General features: G+C 37.0%; 2 protein-coding genes across 4 annotated transcripts in view; both read left to right on the top strand.

The window, feature by feature from the left end:
* The first annotated feature begins 358 nt into the window (after positions 1-358).
* Positions 359-23,519, top strand: part of POLN (DNA polymerase nu) — an 86,590-nt gene continuing 63,429 nt past the window's right edge. For all 3 annotated transcript variants that reach the window (XM_071753314.1, XM_071753315.1, XM_071753313.1), the window contains exons 1-7: positions 359-1,388; positions 10,145-10,291; positions 13,745-13,806; positions 16,172-16,654; positions 17,118-17,308; positions 18,992-19,104; positions 20,737-20,894. In XM_071753314.1, coding sequence (XP_071609415.1) covers positions 10,159-10,291; positions 13,745-13,806; positions 16,172-16,654; positions 17,118-17,308; positions 18,992-19,104; positions 20,737-20,894 — 1,140 coding nt within the window. In that variant the 5' untranslated portion in view covers positions 359-1,388; positions 10,145-10,158. The remainder of the gene's footprint in view (positions 1,389-10,144; positions 10,292-13,744; positions 13,807-16,171; positions 16,655-17,117; positions 17,309-18,991; positions 19,105-20,736; positions 20,895-23,519) is intronic.
* HAUS3 (HAUS augmin like complex subunit 3) lies at positions 1,382-9,687 on the top strand. Its single transcript, XM_071753317.1, has 4 exons — positions 1,382-2,760; positions 3,851-4,287; positions 5,639-5,864; positions 7,176-9,687. The coding sequence occupies exons 1-4, from the start codon at positions 1,840-1,842 to the stop codon at positions 7,440-7,442; spliced, it is 1,851 nt and encodes a 616-aa protein (XP_071609418.1). The 5' UTR covers positions 1,382-1,839; the 3' UTR covers positions 7,443-9,687.

The raw sequence follows: 23,519 nt of genomic DNA, 5'->3' as shown, positions 1-23,519 counted from the left end.
ACCGCACAGCCCCGCACCCCGCCTCACCCCGGCTCTCTCCCCCGCGCCCCCTCAGCCGCCGCCGCCACCACCCCCGCCCGTGACGTCATCGCCCCCGCCCCGCCCCCTCCCGCGCGGGTCCATCGGCGCGCGCAGGCGCGCAGGCGCACTCTTCCCCCCTCTGCTGTCGCGCGCAGCTCTCGGCGGCGCCGCGAGAGGAGGCCGCGCGAGACTAGCGCGTGGCGGGCGTTTCGAGCCGTTGGCGCCGCGTGCGGCCCCGCCCCTCCCCCCCCCTCCCGCGCGCTCCCTCAGCTCTCCCGCCGCTTCCCGCCGCTTTCCCCTCTCTGCCGCTCCCCATCCCTCCCCTCCCGTCAGTGGGTGAGTACCGAGGGATGTGGGGTTGGGGGACAGCAGCCGCCCTGCTCCCCTCCGTCTCCTCGTCCTGCCCTGTGCCGCCCGGGACGAGACTCCCGTGGAGGTTGTAAGGCAGCAGCTGCTGTCCCGGAGCTGGGCCCTGCCCGGCCGGGGCTGAGGCTCATCCCCTGAGGGCTCCACTGGTGCGGGCTGAGCTAGGGGTGGCGGTCGGACGTCCCGGTGCTGGGGACGGGCAGAGTGCGTTGGTTCCTTAGGGGCTGAAGGTGTTTTTTTGGTGTTTGGTGGCGGCTTGAGCGGCAGTGTCAGCGTGCCCTGGTTGATCTGCATGCACACACGTACAGCTGTGCGCGCTCCTTTGCATTGATTTATTTTCACGGAAGCCCTTTTTTAGCATGGAAGGCAGAGGGCAGTTGGAAAGCTGCCCTGTGACATGAAGCCTCTATAACAAATTCTATTTCCTACGTAATCTGTAACTCTAAGAGAAGTTAAATACTGAGTTTCAGAAGGATGCGTTCACTTGTTCAGTATTCACCCCTTCCAGAGCAGCTGGCAGAGGGGTTTGTAGTGTATATGTCTAGAAATGTATGGAGTGTATAGTTTAGAAACAAAGTATTAAGTAATACCAATCTTAAAAAAACCCTGGATATTACCAGAGTAGTGCAGACAAGGTCTGACTTGATAATTTATACTATTCTTTGCTGTTAGTTGGTCTCACTTTAGAGTCCAAAAGCTGATAGTGTGTTTGCTGGGAAACAGCAAAACAGCGAACTCTTGCTTTTATAACTTGTAAGTGTTCATTATATTCAGAAGCAAGCAATCTTAATTTTTTATTATTGGTCAAAAAATGCATAGTTATGTTGATATACTTTTAAAATATTACTTGTTCCATTTTCAGAAGAAACTTCAAAATGAAGGTCTAGAAGACAAGATTCTGCTCTTGCCACTGAAGTAAAAAAAAGAATATAAGCAAGATCTTGAAGTGCAGTGTAACATCACTAATTTTGTTTTTAGAATAAGCTGGAAGCTGTCATTTTGTAAGTGTTAAAATGGTTGTAGGTGGTTTTCTATTTAATGTGAGGGAAAACTATAAGCTACTTGCAGGCCAATTAATTACTCAGTATTTTCACTTGTTGCTTTTAAATTAATGGTAGTCATCTATTTCAATAGTACATGTATGTGAATTAAAAACATGTGCTTGCAAAGATCAGGGATTTAACTGCTGTAAGTATATGTCCTGATTTAATGAACAAAAAATACATTAAGACATCCAGGAAAAAAAAAAAAAGGTTTCTAGTCCTTGAATAGCATTCTAATCCAGAATAGCATTCATTTTTCTGGTGTGATCTGACACTTTGTTTTTCCTGTACAGAATTCTTATTTAAATATTAAATATTCGTTTAAAATGACACAATAATTACAACTGGAATAATACCACAAGTTTTTTCATGTATTTGGATCTTTTGTGCTTACAAAAATATTTTAATCATGAGCTGTGGAAATGATTTTGTGAAAACTCTAAAGAAAATTGGCTATCCTAAAGCTGATGAGCTGAATGGAGAAGATTTTGACTGGCTGTTTGAGTCTTTGGAAGACAAATCTTTTCTGGAGTGGTTTTGTGGAAATGTAAATGAGGAGCATGTGGTATCTGAAAAAGAACTGCAAGATTTTGATAATCTTATTCAGTCTGGCAAGCCCATTTTGGAAGGAAATGCACTGGATGAAGTCCTTAAAACCTTGAAGCCTGTGGATTCAAAGAACAGTAGCCAAAAGGAGGAGGAAGAAGAGGAGGAACTAGAGGATGAGCTTCAAACTCTTCAGCAGTTAAAAAAACTTCAAGCTCATCGGCATAATAAGCTTCAAATGATGGTTGTTGCAAACACACAGATGTTAAAAATATCAGAAAGCAGAGAGCAAGAAGCACATAAATACCTGAAAGACGGACTGGAAATCTTTATTGCAGCAAATAAAAAGCTTAGTAGTGAACTACAGTCTCTTACAGAGGCAGCTAAGAAACTGTCCTCTTTCTTCACTGCCTCAGATTCAGAGCAAGGGTCAGCTCAGCATCCCGTGTTTTTTTCCCAACTTTCTTTGGACGAGTATTTGGCTCAGGAAGAACAAAGCACTGCAGCACTTATCTCGTACATAAAAAACGATAAGCATTGCTATCGAGGGATGTCTGAATGGGCTGAAAAATCTCCTGAAGACACCTTTCAGCTTGGGGATACAAGCAAGCAAGTCACTTGTGTTGAGACTACTGATGTTTGTGAAGAGATCAAAGAGATAGCGAGGCTCCAGGCAGCCTACGTTTGTGCTCAACATCAGCGAATTAAGATGCAAGCTAAAGAGGAGAGCATGAATTCAGCTTTAAAATGTGCAGAGAGCATGCTGCAGTCCTTAGAGAGCAAGGTAAGCCACAAAAGGTGATAGGAGGTAGTGGAGTTTTAAACAGGCAGGCGTGTTCAGCTGGAATATAGTAAAAGGAATTGCCAAGTTACTGGGTTTTTTTCAACTATTTTTTTCATGGTGAAATTGCACATTTATGAAGTTTTAGTTTTGCTCGCAAAGCTCCTTGTGAAATAGGCCCAGTTTATGTAGTTAGGAATTTTTTGGTATGGCAAAGTATATTTAATTCTACTTTCAAGAATTACTACTTCTAAAGCCCAGGAATTTAGTAGTACCTTTCCAGTTTAGTTTAACTTGGAAATCTCAAATTGTAACTGTGAGTTGTTTGGATAATGAACAAAGCTTAACACTGGTTGAAAATTTCTGGTATTGAGGAACTAATATGATAAATTTATTTTGTTTATATTCCATAGCATAAAGTTGGCAAGTTTTAATTCACTGACTTTTGAATTTAAAATATTTCTAATATGGTGACATTATGGTGGCATGTCTTAAATACCAAATAAATGACTGTGAAGCCCCAGAAATCTGTTGACAAGTGAATGACAGACAGATGGAATTTAAGAATGTGTAGAAATCCTAACAGAAGGAAAAATATTAGCTTATGCCAGTCATGGACTAACTGGAGGCATTGTGCCAATTTGTATATTTTTGTTTATGGATGACTAGCATATAGGGCTTGATTGATCAGAGTAATTTGAATAAGATTGATTGCAATAGCAGCATTGATAGACATCTGACTGACTATAAAAAATTATGTTTGCATGTGAGATTTCAGTTAGACATGCTTGAAGTTTGGGTGCTAAGTAAAATGACAGCTCTTCTATTCTTTCACAGTGAGTTGTTTCCTGGCCCTGGAGTGAAATTACTATTTATTGAAATCCATTTATTTGATGCCTACTTTGTAAATATGTATTTGCCTTATGATGTAAAATCCTGTAAAACAGCTTGTGGAGTTTTCATTTAATTTTGTAGTTAGAAAAGATGCAGTGATTTTAATATGATTTAAGTATATGAATCTTGTATGAGCTGAAAAAATGCAGTGGCTTGGAGGGAACCATGAAGAAATTGACAAATGTTTTTCTTCATGCAGGATATTGGAAAGCAAGAAAACCTGGATGCCAAAATATCTGATTTGAATGATGAAATTTCAAAGATTAGACAGGATATAGCTAGGATAAGCAGGGAAGAACTTCTTCCTCTTCTGAAAGAGAATGCACAGCGTTTTATTGCACCAGTGGTGAAAGCATACATGGATCACCAAATTGCTCAGCAGGAATATTATGCTTCAAGACAAGATGAAATATACAGGCATTTGATAAGAAAGAAAGCATCTTTTGAACTGATTGAGCTCGGCTATGAAATGGAGTTGAAGAAACATAAGGAGATGTGCTGTCATGTTGAGAATTTGGTAGAGTCTCTGAAGCAGAGCAGTATTGATTTGCAGCGGGGGATACAGGTGATAACTGAACAAACTGAACGTGCAAAGCCAAGAAGTACTATTAGTTCAGAGGATGGTTTCTCTTACAGGTAAGCCATTATAGTCACTATTGAACTTTTACTTATTTTGAAATAATTATTGGGGAGATAAAGACTTAGGCAAGGTGAGCCTTTTCTGTTCCTAAGTTCTTAGTTCAGTTTGTATTTTGAATTCTCCAGAATTGAAGCCTTCAAGATATGAGACTTGTCTCTTATTCTTTGAAATTCTTCACAATTTTGCCTGAGGAAAAGCTGCTCAATTATCTGTCTTGTTCATATCGCTGAAGCATTCCCAAGGAATATCCAGAATATAAAAAAAGTCTGGCTTTATACAGTGCCCTTAACTAGGACCTCTTGAAAGCTCTAGACTTACAGATGTAGAGAGCTGTTTATAATAACTATGATTTCCCAGATCATATGCATGACCTCACCAGCTTAGTCTGCAAAAAACCCCATGTGGTAGAGGAGAGGAACAGCTCCTTGAATATGTCAGATGTTGCCAGGAGGCTTCAGTGTCCTGTCACCCGTGGTCTTTAACCATCGAAGTAATTATGTCCTTTTGTAGCTCAAGTGATACAGTAGGAATGTGTGCTCTGTTACTGTCACTTCCAAGACTCTAAACGTTTTGATGAGGTTTATTTTATAATTATAGGTTTGTTAATGTCAGACTTTTCCTCCTTTTAAGATGGTGCTTTAAGTGTGTTTTAATTAATGTTAAGTGATAGTTGAGTATGATTTTGCACAGAGAATAACTGCAATAATTAAGCAGCATTAATTTTGCTCCTGTTGCGTGTTTGCATTGGCGACTTCTAACATTTTTGTTCGGGTTTATTATTAAGGCTCCAAAACAGTGAATCAGAATGTTGCCTAGATACTTTTCCACTTTTTTTAATGGCACATCTTAGTATTCATGACTGTGAAGGGAATTTGAAAGTGTTACAAATCCTAAAGATTTTCTAAACAGAAAATGCTTGAAACAAACTCAGTTACTATTTAAATATAGCTCCTGCTCTTACTAGAGCCAATCAGAATCTTTACTGGGACTCAACTCCAGAAGATACTCATATACAGGGGTGGTAGTAGCAACTGAGCAAAGTTAGCAAAAGCATGTTGTCAACTTTATTTGTATTCATTGTACTTTTTAGCTGTTATCTTGGAATATCATCGCTATTATTGAAATATTTTTGAGTCCTATTAATTACATACTAACTCTATATAGGTAGAATAATGAAATCAATGAGAGATACAGCAGTGTAAGTAAGAGTACTCTGAGCAGTACTGCCCTTTACTGGTCTGACTAGTCTGGCTTGTCAACATGAAAATCTTCTAAAATCTTTATTAATAATGTCAGGAGTTCTTGGGAACTTAAAAATGCTTGTGTGGCTAACTTCATTTCTTACAGGCTACATCAGCTTCTGGAAGGAGAAGATAACCAGACATTGTGTAAAACATATGAAAGCTTGGAGCAGATGGCTCAGCAGTTAAAGCAGGATTGTGCTAGAGCAGAAGATGAGCTAGCAGCATCTTCTCAAGAACAGTCTCTCCTTTTGTCCAAGATGAAGAGTGATGTGGATTCTGTTCACAATGCTCTGTATCGTGGAGGAAAGCAGCTACAACTCCGTAATCCAGTAAGCACTTACCTCATTATTAAAACTATTATGTCAGTGTGTGTTGTGTTACTTACTGAGAAAAATGCTGAAGGCTGTAGACACATAAACTGACTCCCACAATCAGCAACAAATTTATTAGCATAATGACAATGGGCTCAGTATTTACATGGTCCATGTTAGAATTTTTTTAAGTTGGCAGGAAAAAACTTCAGTATCTGAGCAAATTATTGCATCTAACTTTGGTCTCAAAGGCCTGTACAGTCATGTATTACTAGTAAGTTTATGGTGTTGGAAATAATGTCATCTGAATATGATGTCACTGGAAAATTTGTTTAAATTTCTCTTTATTTCAGATGGGCTTTTTTCCCCATTACCTGTTGCACCTGAATAATATGAGTTGACCCCTTAAAAAGCCTGGCCTTGGGAGGCTCATTTGGACAATAAAGAATATCAGAATTTTGAAGGACCATTGTAGTAGGACAGTCCTGCTACAGAGCTCCCAGGTTTAGAGCCTTTTTGAAATGGGAATAGGAGTTGTTAAATGAAACTTGTTACATTTTTTAAGTAATTGACGATATCTCAAGAGTATTGAAGGAAGTCTTCTGTTACATAAATATATTTTCATGTCTTTAACCAAGAAAATATTAACGCTTTCATCTGTCAATTTGTAACATACCAAACAGTTTTTATTAAAAAATGAATCTTTATAATTGGAACAAAATGCATTTTGGCTTTACTTGTTATAAATCAAATCCCTTTCTTCCCAGTTCAAGTTACCTCTTAAAACATAGTGACATCTCTTTATTGGTATTATTTTTCAAGAAAAGTATTTCCTTTATTAAAGAAATAATGTGCAAGAAGATGACTAACCTGCTTACACTGATCTATAATTTGGATGACAGTTGGGAATTAATGATTAATGAGTAGCTGGTAATTAATGATTTAATTTTAAATTTAAATTGTCCTTTTTTTTGTGCTTTGTTTTGGTTTTGGGTTTTTTTTGTTTGTTTGTCTGTTGTAATTGATTGAAAATGTATTCAGCCTATGTAGCAGAGGGCGAGATCTTTCTTTATTCATCTGGTTTAGTAAACAAGTAAATGGAATTACATTTTTTGTGACCTAATATGAGTACCGTTACCAGGAACTCAAAATTTAAAAAACTACATAAATTGAATGGAGTCACCTTGTCACCTGTGTGTTGGGTTTTTTTTGTGGTGACACTTCACTTACTTACTTTTAATTCCAAAAGCAAAAAAACTTGTATTATATTTCAGCTAGTGTATTAACAATATAAAAGTAATTATTTTTAATCTTGTATTTTTTTGTTAGGAACTTACTGACCTGTTTAATCAACTGGAAGCTGATTTAAAGAAACTAAATAAACTCCTTGTGGGTCTGGTTGCTGATGTGAAGTCAAAGAAAAACTTTATAGAGTCCAATAAGCTTCATCAGATGGAAAGAAACTTGTACGTGTATTTTTTCAAAGATGAAGATCACTTGAGAGAGATGGTGGAGAAGCTGGAGCAGCAGTCTGAGGCTAAAGTCAGTAATCTGGAAGATGAGAAGTTCACCACCAGTGGATTTCTTAATACTTAAACTTTGTACACTTAAAAAAGGAAAGCATGTTAATGCAAACTGTCTACAAGTTAATGGAATGATTAGTATTAGCTTATCAAGGCTAATGTTTATCATTGCAATGGATGTTTAACTGCAGGTTACCAAGATTGGATTCTCTGCTACTTTTTATGGCTTTTGGCATCTGCTCACTGAGTTCAAATTTCAGTATTGTCAAAGCTCTTTGATATGAGGTAATAAGTGGGTTAATTAAATGAATTACATTCAGACTGCTCTTTTGCTACCCTGCATGTTGATTTCTACTACACATAGCATAGCACAAAAAGGAACATTTCATAGCATTGAGATAAGTTTTCTTGCATGCCAAGAGCCTTTTCATATGTGAACTGCAAAATAAATATGGAGAAGACATTCCAGACTTTGGAACATGAATGTAATGTGTGCCTTCTGAAGAGCTGTCTCTAAGGCAGATACTGCCTGATTGTCTCCCTTACAGTTTTTCTATGAAGATTTGGTTCTGTCAGACATGTTGATATATGTACCAGAACTTTTTTCAAGTATCCTAAATGTCTATTTTAAGACAAATCTGATATCTCTTAATTTATGTTACTGCCTCTTCTTTCCATTGCAACCAGTCCATACTCATACTGGGATTGTCAAAGAAAAAGAATTTTAAATTTCCTTTTGGATTTATATGTTTGCTGTATGTTTTATAATGATAGGCATTTCAATTCACAGTCCTGATACTTTCATTATTCTGCTAGTCATTCTGCTTTCATTATTCTGCTAAACAGTCTCATAGTGCATTGTTAGACTGTTTATCAATTTTTTTATATAGCTTCCTAACGTACCAATGGAATTAAATAGTTTTTTATAGTGTGATAACTCCCAGTCTTATATGTTTTTATGGGATTGGCTGCACATCTTATATATTTTTATGGGATTGGCTGCACATGCTTTCAAGCATGTACATATTGATGATTAGTAAATTAGCTTTAACTTCAGTAACAGTAGTCTTAAAACTATTTTGATGGCATACTTTTACCTCTTATGTGAGTATAACTTATTTTTAAACTTTGAATTATTTTTTTTTAGCTTACTGCTTGAATGTCTTTGTGTGGCTTTCATGCTGGTTACCTTGATGTACTCTGTTACAATTAAATGTCAAACACTAAATTCAGTTCACTGTTGTCAGTATTCATGATGAATCTGTGTGTTTGTTTTAGACTGTTCTCATGCATTGTGTCTTGCTTCCATTTTTCTGCTAGGTTCTAATTTTGATAAGCTCCTGAGGCTTTGAGACTGTGGGTTCCCCACCCTAGGAAGCAGGGAGTGTTTCTATCCTGTGTAGGGATAAAAACATGGTATAGCATTGCAGTGTGTAGCATTGCTCTTCATTATAAAATGGAGGAGCTGTGCATGGGGAAATATTATACTTTTGACTCCTGGAATGTCAGGGAAAAGAAAGTAATTCTGTGCCTCTCTTCTTTTTGCCTACTTAATATCAATTTGAGTAAGATAGGTATAGCCATTATTAATGCAGCTGATGGATGTTCCTCTTTGGTCCTGGATACCAATGTTCCTACTTGTAAGCACTCAAACTTGCAGTCTGCCATGGTTTTCAACTATGAAAAATATTTCCGTGTAAGCAGAGCAAACACTTCTTGGTGCTTAAACTTGTAAGTCTACCCATGGTCTGGATTTAGTGGGAGAAGACTAGAGTAAGAGAACTCCTGTTACTAGCTTCTACAGGAGTAATTGACTTAACAGAAGTTTTTGGTAGAGCAATTGACTTTTAAAGCTTGACTCCTGTAAGTATTTTGGAAATATTGGGTATTGGTCTTTGTGTAAGTTTTCTGTATTTTTCTATTCATAACTATAGAATGTTAACAAAGTCATCAGAATGGAAACTTGTTTCTGGTTCTCTAATCTGTGTTGTATGTCTCTAATCTGAGCCAGTATATACTGGCTCTCCAAGTAGCTTGTATGTTTTAGTTTTATAAAATATGGCTACTTGTCAACTGGAAAAGCAACTGCCTTAAAAAAAAATAGCAGTGACATCTTGTAGAGACTTCAGACATTGTTGACCTGTTTCTTAAACTGAGAAACCATAGTAACTGTTTCCATATTATTAGTATGTAGTAGTACTTGAGTACATCAACTACACAAAGTTTAAGGAATAGAAATCCTTTATCATAAGTATTTTCTGAAACAACCCATCACTAATGTTTGTAAATCATTATAGTAAAACTTGTTTCTTTTTTCATCTTGTGTTTGCTGTTTTGGCAGTTGATGGAAAGGTTGTTTTTTCTTGATAAAATCCAAACACTAATATCAGTAAGTGTATGTATATGCTAGTAAAGAGTAGCTTAACGATGCTGAGGATGAGGAAGCATTTCAGAATTTCAAACAGTAATGATAGTTTTTGTTTTATTTTTCAGATGTATTTTATTGGAAGTTACCTTTACTTGATAGGACTGCTTAATGTATTAAAATGCTTTCAAAGACATTTCACGTAGTGATTTTTGTAAATGATTGCAATTTGCTTATTTTTATTTACAATACTTAGAAACTGTTCAGCATCTTAGGAAGGAAATGTCATTTTCTGTTGAGAATGAATGGCTGAACATGTTCGCTGTATTTTGTCTTTAGTGTCAACAGAATGTAAGTGCAGATTGTTCTGTGGCCTTGCTATGCATAATTTTTGTGTGTTCTTTGTTTAGGTGTAATCTTAAAAATGGAACAGTATACATCATACATAGCATGTGAGACTTCTAAAGTGCCTTTATCTGATACTGCACAGAGGATTATGACAGCTTTGCAGTCTATCCCTGTAGGAGAAGTTCAGGCTAGCAGAAAAAATAACCAGAGTGAGTAAATTTTACCCTATTTAAGTGCTTCTATTTTCAGTTGAAAAACTGAAACCCCCACAAACAGTATATCAAACCTCTAGTCTCTATTTGAAAAGAAAAAGAAAGTGCTAGTTTAGGTTTCACAGTTAAGAAAAGGAATTATGCTGTAACTGTGGCATCAGCTGGGACTTTTCTGATTTGATAATGTTATATGAGGGCAAGGAGCTAGGAGTATCACCAGTCCTCTCAGTTTAGTTTGTTTTCCCTCCTGTTCTTGCTATGTGGTATAAAAGTAGATTAGAATTTCAAACTTTAACTAATACAGTAAAATAGATGTATATGTGAAAGTGACTATGGACGAGGCATTTAAAGATCACTAGAGGTATTGGGAACTTGCCAGAAAGCCTGTGAACTCTCCAGACTCAAGCCTGTCCTTTAAACATGTGTTCATTAGCAGCTTGCTCCATGTGATGTTCTTGGGAGAACCATAAACTGAAGTCCCAGCAGTAGAGGAAATCAAGTATTGTTAAAAGTGTCTCAGCAGACCTTTGCCTTTGTTGAGCATATCTTACTCTGAATGTTGTGGGTACGAGGGAGGTTCTGCAAGATGTAATTTTAGTCTTAATTCTGTGCAAATTCATAGTTTGCCAATCTTGTAGCTCTCTAAAGAGGTAGGTAGAAAATTAGAGTTTTGATCAATTTCAGTTGCTTGTGTTCTGAGAATTAGATCCTGGAATATTATCTGCTTGCTAGAATTTAAGTCTAGCATTTGTTCTTGTGTATATTGCAGCCTAAGTTTTGTGTAAATAAAGAGTTCAGGCTCTTTTTTTGAGTAGCAAAGTACTGGATCAATGAATGGAATCTGGTGGTGTAGCACTGAAAGGGTAGTGGTTCATTGCTGTGTAAATCAGGGATGTGCATTTGAAGAAATGTGGGATGGCTTAATTTTTAAATGGTACATTTGAACCAAACCCCAGATTATTTTTAAGAACATCAGATCTGCTGCAGTTTAATTGTTGTTCTACTCCTCTTGCTACCTTTTCATTTTCCATTCCTTAATTTTCCTGTGTAATGTTTTTTGTCTTAGACCGGGTCTGTACTGTGCAATATCTGTGTTGTCTTACATTGCCCACTTTTTGATCCGTTTACTCTCTGTAAAGCTGGAAAATTACAGATACTCTATTTTTTAAAAAACACCATGAAGGTGTCTGGTATCTTTAGGCAAATGAGCTTGCTGTCTTCTTTGTAGTGCTGCCAAATTCTTGTTCACTGGGGAGTGAAAGAACAGTGTAGCCATTTAGTGGTGGCAGGCCACATGACTCATTTTCTTGCTCTTGTTTTCCATGTCGTAATTATTCAATTGTTTCTAGTGTGAACAAATTTATTTGAATTGCTTTTAAGTTACTGCCTGTGTATAGAGCTTTAGATGATCAGTGTGAATTTGTAGAGAAAAACTTTGCCTTCCTTAAGCTAAAACCTGTGATACTAGTTGGTCTGTTTGATGCTGTATTGAACTTGGTAGCTCTTTCAAGGTTGAATATTAATTATTGGAAAAAATGTTTGTCTTTAAGTTAAATACTTAGTTCAAATATGACAAATGTCTGCAATATCCAACTAACGGGTGAAATTCTGTGGTTATCTTGGCGGTAGAGCTTGTAATGGTTCCATCTGGTCCTAAGTTTGAAGGCAAGGATGGGTTTCTACTGCCATCTGGTGATACTTTTTTATAAACCAGCAATTTGCGTTTGTGTAGCTCTTTAGGTACCAATCATAATGAATACCTGAGCCATAGGAGAGAAATGTAATCCTTATCTCTGGAGGGTGAATTTGTCAAGAAAAAGTATCTAGCTGTGAAGCAGCTCAAAGCACTGCATGTAAACTCAGTATAATTCTTAAATTATATTACTATAGGAAGTGTCAAAAAAAGCCAAACCTAAAATATGAGCCTAAAAATAAAGCTATACCATATTTCCTTATTCTGGCAGCTTAGATTAGAAGTCTGAGCTGGAGATAAATAACTGATCGTATACTTAAGCCAACATGAACATGCACATAATACTATAAAGTGATGAGCTTAGTTTGTTCTGGAGAGTAAGCTTGCTAGTCTTTGAAAATGTTTGGGGTTTTTTTAGTATTTTAAGGGCACTGTCCTGGTTTACCTAGAAATATATATTTTTTATTAAAAAAAAATTCAGTTTCCATGTAGAAAATGGATGATCTTATGCTTTGCTTGACGGTGATCATCAGCACATTAGATTCAGAAAGTGTCTTGCTGCTGGTACTGCAAATTTTATAGCTGAAAACAGCAGTGGAGTTTTGTACTCTGTAAGTACCAGGAGTTAGAATGGAACAAATTACATATTTTTCCCATGAGGTGTCTTTTGGCTGGGTTGTAAAAGAATTCAGAGATAAAGGAACCCTAACTAATTGCAAACTTTGGAGAGACCCACTCTTCAGTGGAGTTCTCTTTTACCCTGTTCCTCTTCCTGTACCTACTGAGTTTGAAACTACTGCTAGCCTGTTGCCCCTTGTTCTTTTACTTCTGTCTTCACTTGTTTCTCCTTTTCTTGGGGCTACTGAGTAGTGTTGAGGGCAGAGAAGTCACATCTTACCTGTTTCATGGTGCAGAGTCCTCAGATGCATTTGTAAAGTCTTCCCTGAACTACAGCATGAGTCTGATTTGAGAGTTGTAGGCCAATTATCACTGGTGGGTCAGTGGTGGGTCCAGGCTCAGTTGTGCTGTGGCACAGGACTCTCTTTGAGCACTGACACATCTTTCTTCTTGTGGTACTAAGCCATTACCTTCCTGTCAGCCTGATAGCTCTGAATTCTTGTGTTCTGTTCTTGTCTGGTCTTAAAATACTTACTGTGTTGTGAGGATGAACACTGTAAGAAATTTATCCTCTGCAGATGAAGCATGGTCAGTTCTTAGCAGACCATGATATGCTAAAGTATATGTAAATATTGTTTCCCTGAAGAAAGTTTATTGTGCAATAGTACTGTCTAATTGCAAGAAAACAGCTAAATTGTGTGAAATGTGTAGAGTTTGGTTTTTTTCCTTGTGTTGTTTTTGTTTTTTGTTTTGTTCTTCTGGATTTGTTTTACTTCTTTTTAAATTCTTGCCTACACCCCCAGCTTTACTTAGACCAAGATGGGACATATTTTCTTGAAAGAAGAAAATGTTCATATTTATAGTAATATAATAATACCATGGAAAATGTTTGTCAGCTTTTTAGCATATTTAAATTAATTTTTTCTTAATGAGGACAGAGCACACTTTTGCACATGCATATCTAGGAACCTGCAGGGCCTTCTAAGCATGGATTATATGAACTTAAGGAAAATGGTTGTTGTGGAAATTTTCTTTGCAATTACTTTAGGTTTTGTAAAAGTGTCAGTAATGTAACCTGTTATATTCACTGCTTCCTGTTTCACTTGTATTGTAAAATGTTTTCTATTCATTTCTTAAAGGTACAGAGAAGACAAAGGAAAATAAACTAGATTATAAGGATGCACGTCTGAAAAATGAAAAGGCAAGCGTATTTCTAAGGTTGAGGACTCTTAAAGCAGTCTTTCTAAAGCAGGTTTGAAGTTGTTACAGCCTGGCTCTTTCATAAGAAGCTTTTTCACAATATATTGCATACAGTCATAGTTCCGAGAACTTTCCTCTGTCTTACTTTGCACTTGGCATCTCTTTACTTATGAGGCTCTTGGCCCCACTTGTGTTATACTTTTTGTAAGAAGTTAGGCTTTTCTGACAGGCTGATCCAGGAGTAAATGAGGTTGCCACGATTTAGATGCTTACTGGGGTTTTAAAAGTGTTCTCAAACCTCTGTCACTGAACAGTCACTAGCACATAATGATAAAGTGTTTCATATGAAAAATTACTCAATATTAGGAAATGTAGTTTTTGGTTTAATCACCTCTCCGAATTTAGTTAAATGTGGATGCAAATGAGTGCCAGTACCAGAGGAGTAATAGAGAACTGTGGCACCCCCTGCTTAGGCTGTGATTTCCAGATCTATTTAGTTGGTTGATAAATTGTAGATACTGCTTGGCCCAGATGCAAATTTCAGAGCCTTCCTTAGTCTGACTCTGGTGCGTGTTGCACACTTCATATCCATTCAGGTTGCTCAAGAAGCCAAAAACTGGTTTCTTCTGTGGGATGTGATAGTTCCCTGCAGATTAAATTGGCTCACAGATAGACAGGCAGCTCTGATTGCATATGAATAATAGTGGAACCCACTTCTGTGATGATGAGATGCTAATTTTGATTTTCTGCATCTAGTGAAATTTTCCTACATCCACATAAATTATGAAACTGTACCTTGGGAGTTATTTTCTCTACTTCCAGCCATGTCATTATTTCTAGTAGATGAGTTCTTCCCGGAAACTGCTGCTTCTTTCTGTGGTTAATTGTAGTTCCAGCTGTATTATTCTGACATGATAATTAAATTGCTTCATTCTAATGTTTGAACCTTTTAAAAGATAATTGCTTATTCCTGATTCTGTAATTTCTTGAATGTCCTAATTAAAATTCTACTGTGTTTAAACAATAAAACTATTTGCAGTTTGACTGGAGAATACACTTGGGTGAATTAGTTGTCTTTCTATGGCTCTTAAATATTTGGCCTTTTCTTCCACTTACAGTAACTTTTTATGGTGTTCACTTTTTGATTAGTATTGCCTAAGTCCAATTAATTTGTCTTAGTTCACAACAACCACTATTCATTTTGTTAGTAGCAAAAGCTTAATTAGCTCCCTTTTTCTGTTTACTTTGAACTAGTTGATCCTATGAAGTGTGATCTCAAGCAGTCTAAACATTTTTCATTTTCCAACTCGATGGGTCTGTGGTCTGGGAATACGGGAACTGGGCTGAGGAATACAGCAAAGCCAGGAAAGAAATACTGGCTTTGTTATTCTGGCTTGCTCAATCAATATAGATTGAATAGAGATGGATAATATCCTTTGATCAGTGGAAATTGCTGTCTTGGGAAATGGATTGGAGTCCTGCACAGCATTAACTTGTGGTTCTATTGAAGTGAGAAGGCCTTAGTCTTTGGAATGGCAATGACAGCAGAGGTGCTAAAGGAGACTGGCTGTGCTAGAAGAGGAGAAAATGGACTAATTATTAGAGGCATCAGTTAGTTTTCACTGAATGAGTAAATACAGTGCTCATGGATGATGCTGAGACTAAGTAGACAACTGCTTTGTGGAGCAGTTAAAAAACTCACAGAGAGTTTATTTCTGTGAGATCAGATTCAAAATCTGCCTGCTGAAAGATGCTCTGACATTGTCTGTAATATTTATGAGGCATTAAAAGGTAGCTAAGTTGCTACAGGAATGCTTAATTTCAAAAAAAGGAAATTACATAAAATTGAAGAAGCTTTTCTTAGAATGGGTTAGGTTGGAAGGGACCTTAGGGATCATCTACTCCAACCTCCCTGCCATGGGCAGGGACACCTCTCAACTAGGCAGGGGTACTCAAAGCTTCATCCAACCTGGCCTTGTACACTTCCAGGGAGGGGGCATCCACATCTTCTCTTGGCAATCTATTCCACTGTCTCACCACTCCCATACTGAAGAATACTTCCAAAGATCCAGCCTAAGCCTATTCTTCAGTTTAAAGGAAAATGCATTGAATTTCTCCTCCAAAGCCCAAACATTTGTAGGTAGCATAGGGATTTATTCAAAGCAGAATATTGAAGACTTAAAACAAATGCTAAAATCTGTCTGTGAAAAAGAAGTATGGCTAAGTGTTGTGTGTATAAACAGTTTTTTTTTTTCATAGAATATCACCTCCTTCAAAGCTTACCTAAATTAACTGATATATGCTTATTTTCATTTCTCCTGGTGAGTTGAAAAGTAGGCTCACTGAAAATTTTCCAATTTTTCCAGGAGATTAATGATTCCACTCTTGAGTTATTGAAAACATCTGCCAGCCCTGAAAAAAGCACTGCTGGTCAGCTAGTCAGGACAGTAGGTAGTGATGCAATGCTTTCCTGTCAAGATACCAAAATAGTGAGGTATTACCAGGACTTAGGCTTGCCAACATGGGAATACAGAGAAAGAAGTCTTTCAGTAGAAGCAAAAGATCTGAAGGATGGTGCAAAAAATACAGCCGTGTCCCGTAAACGAAAGCAAGATTTGCCTACATGTTCAAAGAAAACAAGATTGCCTCCAAAGACCTATACTTCTTCACATGAAAGAAGAGACAACTGTACTTCTGGACAAACGGAGTCTTATGAAAATTATCCTTGTGATATCAGGACTTTGAGATGTGAAGAAAAAAGAGAATTGCTGGCAACTATGGAACAGGCAGTGGCTTTTGTAACCACTATGATATTTCAAGATGGTTCTTCACAGCTGAGCACAGAGCAGGTTAGTGAATGATGTGTTTTGTTTTGAGTCAGTTTGTAGAACTATTTGATCTGTGCATATGACTGCTAAAAAACCTGTTTACTGGGAGGCTAGAATCTGGACTGATTTTGTGTATCTTACCAAACTATAAGACTAAAATGAGGTAAACCTCAATACTTCTGGCTATATTTTATTTTTAATTAGCAAGTAAAGCTTGAAGAAACCACTTGGGCTGAACAGGCTTTTGTATACTGAAAGTGAGACTGTCTGAAGTAGAATATATTTTTCTGCTTTGCACTATGTCTGTTACTCTGGATTTTTGTTTTAAGGCTGAAACACTTTCTGCTCCTCTACTTTTATCAGTGGTGTATGCAGTTACTCTAGTGTGTGTAATTGGTTTAAAATTTAAAATACTTGGGAAATTTTCATAAGAGGGTTGCATGATATCTGTCAAAAGAAACACTGTTGTTATTATACCTAACAGGTCTTAACCTCATCAGTAAAAGGAGTTGTTGTGTTAGTGAAGAATCAGAGTGATCATTCTTGCTGTCCCAGTTACTCTTCAACTGATTGTACTTGGAATACTGCTAATGAATATGATAAATTAATTTATTTAAAAACTGATTGGTCGTCGCTTTGGCAACAAGAACAGCAGGCTCACAAGAAATTTGCTTGGTGAGAGCATGTGGGAAAAACTTTTGCTTTACATTTGCTTTTAGCAGTGGTCTTGTTGGTTACATGGCACAGGTCTGATCTTCTTAAACATCAAGTGCTTTGAATTTAATATGAGCTGTAGTAGTTCTGTGTCAAGGCTGGGGTAATATGAACCAAATAAGAATAGTCTCTTCCTTTGGGCTCGGTGTGTCATTAACTTCAGCTCTGCAGAAATAGCTTGGGATTCTGGCAGGAGCTGCTTATGTTCACCTAGAAATCCTTTATGAGCAGCTTGCAGCTATGTGGCACCTCAAAATATGATTTATCTGTCTTTTATCTTTCCATTCTTGAGCTGCATTTCTTGCCCAGTACATTGTTGATGGATGCTGGGTATGGTAAACAGCCTGTCTGACTTTTGTTAATATGTTTAGTTTTTGAGCAGAATAGGCTTTTAAAATGGCTTTTGAGATCCCAAGTGAGGCTTTCCTTACATTCAGTAATAATGTTACATGAAAATTATGGTATCAAATTTTAAAGTAAGTGCTTTTTGTGTCTGCTTACTAGTTAGACTGAATCTTAAAAAATGTTTACGTATGTTTTAAACTTTCAGGTAGCATGACCAAAATAATTTTTATTCCTTACTATTAACTTTATTAACTATAGCTTTCAGTAACAGTTTCTTTGTTGTAAATTGCTGAGTCTGAGGCATTAAATTCTAAAGCATAAAGACTGAACTTGGTTGTTAGTTGCATCTCTACCACTGCTCTAGTATGACTTTAAACAAATCACGTCACCTGCTCTAATATTGGAATTAAAAAACAATTAGTTTAATAAGTTGTTAGTTTGAACATAGGCTGTACTGAAGTGAAAATAACTTATTAATGAAGTACATGTGAACAGTAAAATTTCAAGAATAAACAAGTTGAGTAAGTGTATTGCCTAAGTTTTATCTAAATGCTAATTATATCTTGTAAGAATGGTGTGGTTATTTAATAGTGAATCCACACTGTATGCAGTGGTACTTTACAGTCTACACAGTTTCTAATACTCCGAATGACTTGGTACTGTGGTTTTACAATACCAAAGATAAACTTGGAAGCTTTATTAAAAAAAAAAGATTATTTAATGTTGCCAAAAAGAGCTCATAAGCAATATGACACATTATTAAAGTCTTTTTCACATTGCATGGATGTGGAAACTAAAGACATTTTCAAAAGGAATGGAAAAATGTAGCATAGATGAGCATGTTACATATACAGAGCATACTAACACTGGGCAATTATGGCAATTCAGATTGTCTACTAATTTATAAATCATTATTTCACAGTGTATATTCAGAAGTTATTATAAATAATTTTTCAGTGTATATTCAGAAGTTATTATTCAGTATATACTCTGTGATCTAATTTGGTATATTAAACTATTACAGGAATGCCAGTTGCTGTGTCTGATTAAGATTACATTTACTTTTGAGTGTCAAATAAGGATTTGTTTTCTTAGTGAATGCATGATAAGGTTTATCTGTTAGGGTGCTTATTAATAGTATGAAGCTTCAGGTATTAAAATATAAATTCTGTTCTTATAGAAATAAACAAATGTCTTACATTAACTGTTTTGTATCAGGTGCTAATTAAATTATAAAGTAAATAGATTCACTCATTCTAGTAGGAATATAAGATATGTTAATCAACTACTTCTGTGCAGGCAAGTGTTGTTGCAAATGCTTCGTTGCAAAGTTCCAATTATTTGCTTCAATGCAAAAGATTTCCTGAGGACTCTACTTCAAGTTTATAATAATGAAATTAGCTGGAAACAAGGTAACTAATCAAGTCTACAATCTGTTCCTAATCTCTTTGTTTTTTGTTGTTTCTGTTAAAACTACTGGGTGTAGAAGAAGCTGGGTTGGTGCTTAAGTAATACATTGGAAAACAGAGTTTTAGTACCATGGAAAAGAACACCCTTACTGGGTGGGTTGTGAGCAGAGGCTTGGCATGTCAAGATGGTGTATTTCTTCTCAGAGTAGGGACCAAATCTTTGAATAATTTAAGGATAGCTCTCAGTAGGAACAGAAGCTCTCAACACAGTCCTGACTATAGCTGAAAAGGTTAAACTGCTTCATGTTTTGCATTCCCTAGAAAAACTTTCTCTGCTCAAGAGGAAAAGCTAAAATAAATTCCAGAGGTGCTCAGAGTCAGAATTGTCAGAATTGGGTGTCCCTGGAAGGGGTCTTCGTTTTTATGATAGGAACAAGTAAGACTCTTCCATATACACTTAAATGCAACTACAAACAAAAAACATTCTTTTTTTTTTTTTTTTTTTTTTTTTTTGTGTGTGATTCACTGCATTGGATTACTGCTGAGTGTATGATAAAAATAAGCGTAACCCTTCAAGTAAGGCTCCTTCAGTGAAGAATGTTCAGTTTGTGTTCAGCATCTGAAAAATTTCATCAGTAAATCACAGTAAATTGATGATGATTTAGGGGATATCTGTTTGCATTCGGAGTAAAGGATGGTGAGCTGCATAAAATCCTGGTATGAGACTGTGCAGGTGAAGTATCCTTTGGTTACCTGGCCACTTCAGCAGAACTCAAGCTGATTCAGGGACAAGATGTCTCTTAACACCTGCTGAAGCAGCCATGTAAAGTTCTTTTCAGAAAAGTTTTATCAGTAGAGGTGAATGAGCCTGGTTCTCTTTATAACTCTCCTAACTTGCATTATGGACATTAGTATTTGCTTCCAGGTGACTGAGCTTATAAAGCTGTGTGGCAGGGAGTTCTCTATAGCACTATGGATACTGTAGTCCATATACTGAGGCTGTGATTAAAAGGTAAATGCTACATAGCATGGAGCACATCTAGTGCTGTTCCTGTGTGAGCATGAGAAAGTGTGGTGTAAGCACAAATGATCCTATAGGCAAAAGTTTCTGATTTTTGAGAAAAATGCACTGTGCACCTGTATGTGAGTTCATATGTGCATTAAAGATCTCAGAAGTCTGATTGTTAAGAAGTAAATCTTCCCTCCCCTGACCTTCAATAGCAATTTTGTGGATATTGATCAAGTTAACAGCAACAGCAGAACTGTACCAGAGAGAGAGACTCACAAGAAAAACTTCAATTTGAAATTTTTTAGTGCTAAGAAAAAGGATTTTACTGTCAACCTAAAGAACCAAGGGTTTGCTTACATTTTAAAACTTGAAACAAAAAAATACGAAACTTACAAAAAACAAACCCACAAAACATTCCTCTTCAAAAATACTCAGTGTTGAACCTACTCCTCTGTGGTCATGATACTGACTGTTGCAACCACAAATTGATTGTTTAACATTTTTGTAGTGTAATTGCTTATCTCTTTCTAATGTGTCTACAGGAAAGATGGCTAACTTAAAAGGTATTTCTCAGTATGGGAGGTAATGTAAATATTTTTATTATGAGAAATAACTTATTTTTGTAGTTGCTGATAGTGTCGTGTTAGATCCAAGGATTGCAGCATGGCTGATAAACCCCAGTGACACAGTTCCCTCTTTTGAATGTTTGATACAGAAGTATTTTGAACAGCCTTTCTCCATGGGAACAGTAAATACAGACCCAGGCACTCTGAGAAATGTATCAGTAAGTAGTTTGTTTTAAATAGTTTGTGGTTAAAACAGGAAGGAAATGATGAAAGAATTGCTTTTACTTACAAAATATTGCAAAGAAATGTATAGATTATGCTTTTCTGGTGGTAGAAAATTATTATATTAATAGTACTTGTTGGAAATATAAAGAAAGAGAAGAATTGAAAGGTTCACTGCATTCTGCTGTGATCATATTCCCCAGGAACAGCTGTAAAATTCTGCTTCAAACCACCAAGTTCAGTAAAAAAATTACTACATAGTCTATTCTGTTCTTTCTACCTCAGTGCAAGCTGATTTCTAGCTTTCCTTTCCAAAATGTCTAATGCCTTGTTCTCTAATTCCTGTGAACTGTATTTATTTAATTATTAATGACTTCGCTGAATTTCGTCGATCATAGACTGAGGAACAGTAGGGAGTGAAATGTGAACCTTCAAGCATGTGTATGAAAAAAATGTGAATTTTAATTTCCAGTGGGAGGGAATGGCTGATGAACTTTTTGAGGCTATTCTAAGCACTATAGGAATGTCCTACTGTCTGTTGAAAATTTTAGTATTTTAATTTGGACCGAGTTGATCTACTCTGGACATGTTGACATGGCAGCCTTCTGAGGTTCTTTGAATGATAAAAATAGAGGCAGCAACCTAAATTATGTTTGTGTCTTTCAAACTTTTCACTTTTGAGAGGCCTTCTGTGTTCAGACACAAGTATTATAACATGGTAACAGGGCTTCTGGGATACAAATCCATAGATGTCAAGTGGGCTTAGAGCATGGACAGAGGTCAGTTGTATCAGCACATACCCATCAGTATAGACATTTCTGAGAAAACCAGAGTCAGTTTACTGTAAATCTCTTGCTGTAAACTGCAGTTGTTCAGAGGCCACTTCATGAATTAAGCTGTTAGTGCAAGGAATGGACAGGCAAACAGGCAGAAGCTACAAACTTTTTAGGTCTGTCTATTTTTGATGCCCTTCCCATGAGTCAGTATCCTTAATCTTGTCTTTTTCCTTAGCTTGACTCAGTATTTTGTTCTTCACATGCCACATCTATTCTTAGTTATCATTTCTCATCATTGTCGTCCTGATTACCAGCTCCGAGTTAAATATTTAAGTCTTATTTCCTTCCTGCACTACTTCAAGTCTAGTTTGTTTCCTTGCCCCAGCCATTTCCAGTGCCATTATGCTGACTTGTTCACCCAAGTCCTATTTTATCCCTCCCTCTAACATCCTGTGATTATTCCTCCTGCCCTCTCTTCCCCCATTCTTTATCCAATTAGTTTGTTCTCTAGACTCTACCACTTTATTTTTGGCTTCTCTGTTGGCTCAGTGAACCTCTGTTCTTTTTGTGAATCCTAGCACTGTGCCAGATTGATTTATCTCTTCAGCCTTCTTGCTTGGACTTGGGTGGCAGGTTCCTAACAGTTGTCTCTATTCCCAGGTGGATCCAGGCCAGGTGATATATTATTTCTTGTGTCCCACTACTTGAGTTAAGCTCTCTTGGTATTGCACCAGTCTTGTCCACCTGGCTTAGTACCTGGAGTACTGTGTTACTCTGTAGATTACTACTCACCCACACCTCTTGAACACAGAATATGTGCTTGTCTGTAAATCTGGTGCTGTGCCAAAAGACTCAGTAAAAGGGAACATCTCATCTCTTACAAATTGGACCACTATGATAAAGTTGCCATGATGGTATTTCCCCAGCTTTGTACAAAAATGAACGTCTCTGTAGCAATAATGTGTTATAATTTGTCCTAATACAAACTAATTTGCAGGCAGTTCTGATTCTATTGTGTTTCTGCAGCAACAAGTAATTTGGATTCCTTCTGCATTCTGTTTGAATCAAATAATGGATGAAAGATTGCTTTTGCCAGTCTGCATCTGCTGTAATACTTTTGTTCCAGACATTATCTTCAGATAATGGGACTGTTTTGCAAACAGGATGATAAAATGATGAGTTTTCTGTACAAGGCAGCTGGTTACATCTTATTTAAAGGATGGATTTTGTTTCCCTGCTGATTTGCAGGTGACTCATGCACTGTGAGGGCACAGGGTCAAGTGTTTAGATGTACTGGTGTCTCAGGCTGTGACTGCCCTCACTCCCTAGAAACAGCCAGGAGATTCTGATTATCGTCTCGAAGACTGGAACATATTGACATCTAGCTCAGGGACCAATTCCTACCCCTTCCAGGTGAAAATAGGTGCCCAGAGATACCTTCTCACAAACTCAGGAGGGTCGTGGCTTCCCTGAAGAAAGGAAGAGCCTCCCACATCCATTATTTTTTATATTAATTAATTTATTTATTTTTCGTTTTGGAAAAATTCTTGCTGTGGAGATCTGTTTAGACTATATAGACCCTCCCTTAGAAAGGATTTTGAACATTTTCTAACCACTTAAGTTGTTCTTACCTACTTTTGCTTCAAAAGAGCTACTGATATGGCTGGACAGATTAAATGCCATAGACGTCTGTGGTATTCTGTCATCAGGCCTATGCATAAGAAAATATTTTGAAAATAATTTCATTGTGAATCTTTTTCTTTTAGTCCACAATTAATAGTAAGGGCATCCAGTTTAGTAGAGTGGTAGCACATCTAGTTGTATTGCATATATTCTCTTGGATGA

The sequence above is a fragment of the Heliangelus exortis genome, chromosome 10 (assembly GCF_036169615.1).
Source record: "Heliangelus exortis chromosome 10, bHelExo1.hap1, whole genome shotgun sequence".
NCBI classification, from domain to species: domain Eukaryota; kingdom Metazoa; phylum Chordata; class Aves; order Apodiformes; family Trochilidae; genus Heliangelus; species Heliangelus exortis.
The sequence above is the reverse complement of the archived record's forward strand: the minus strand, read 5'-3'. Positions and strand labels throughout refer to the sequence as shown.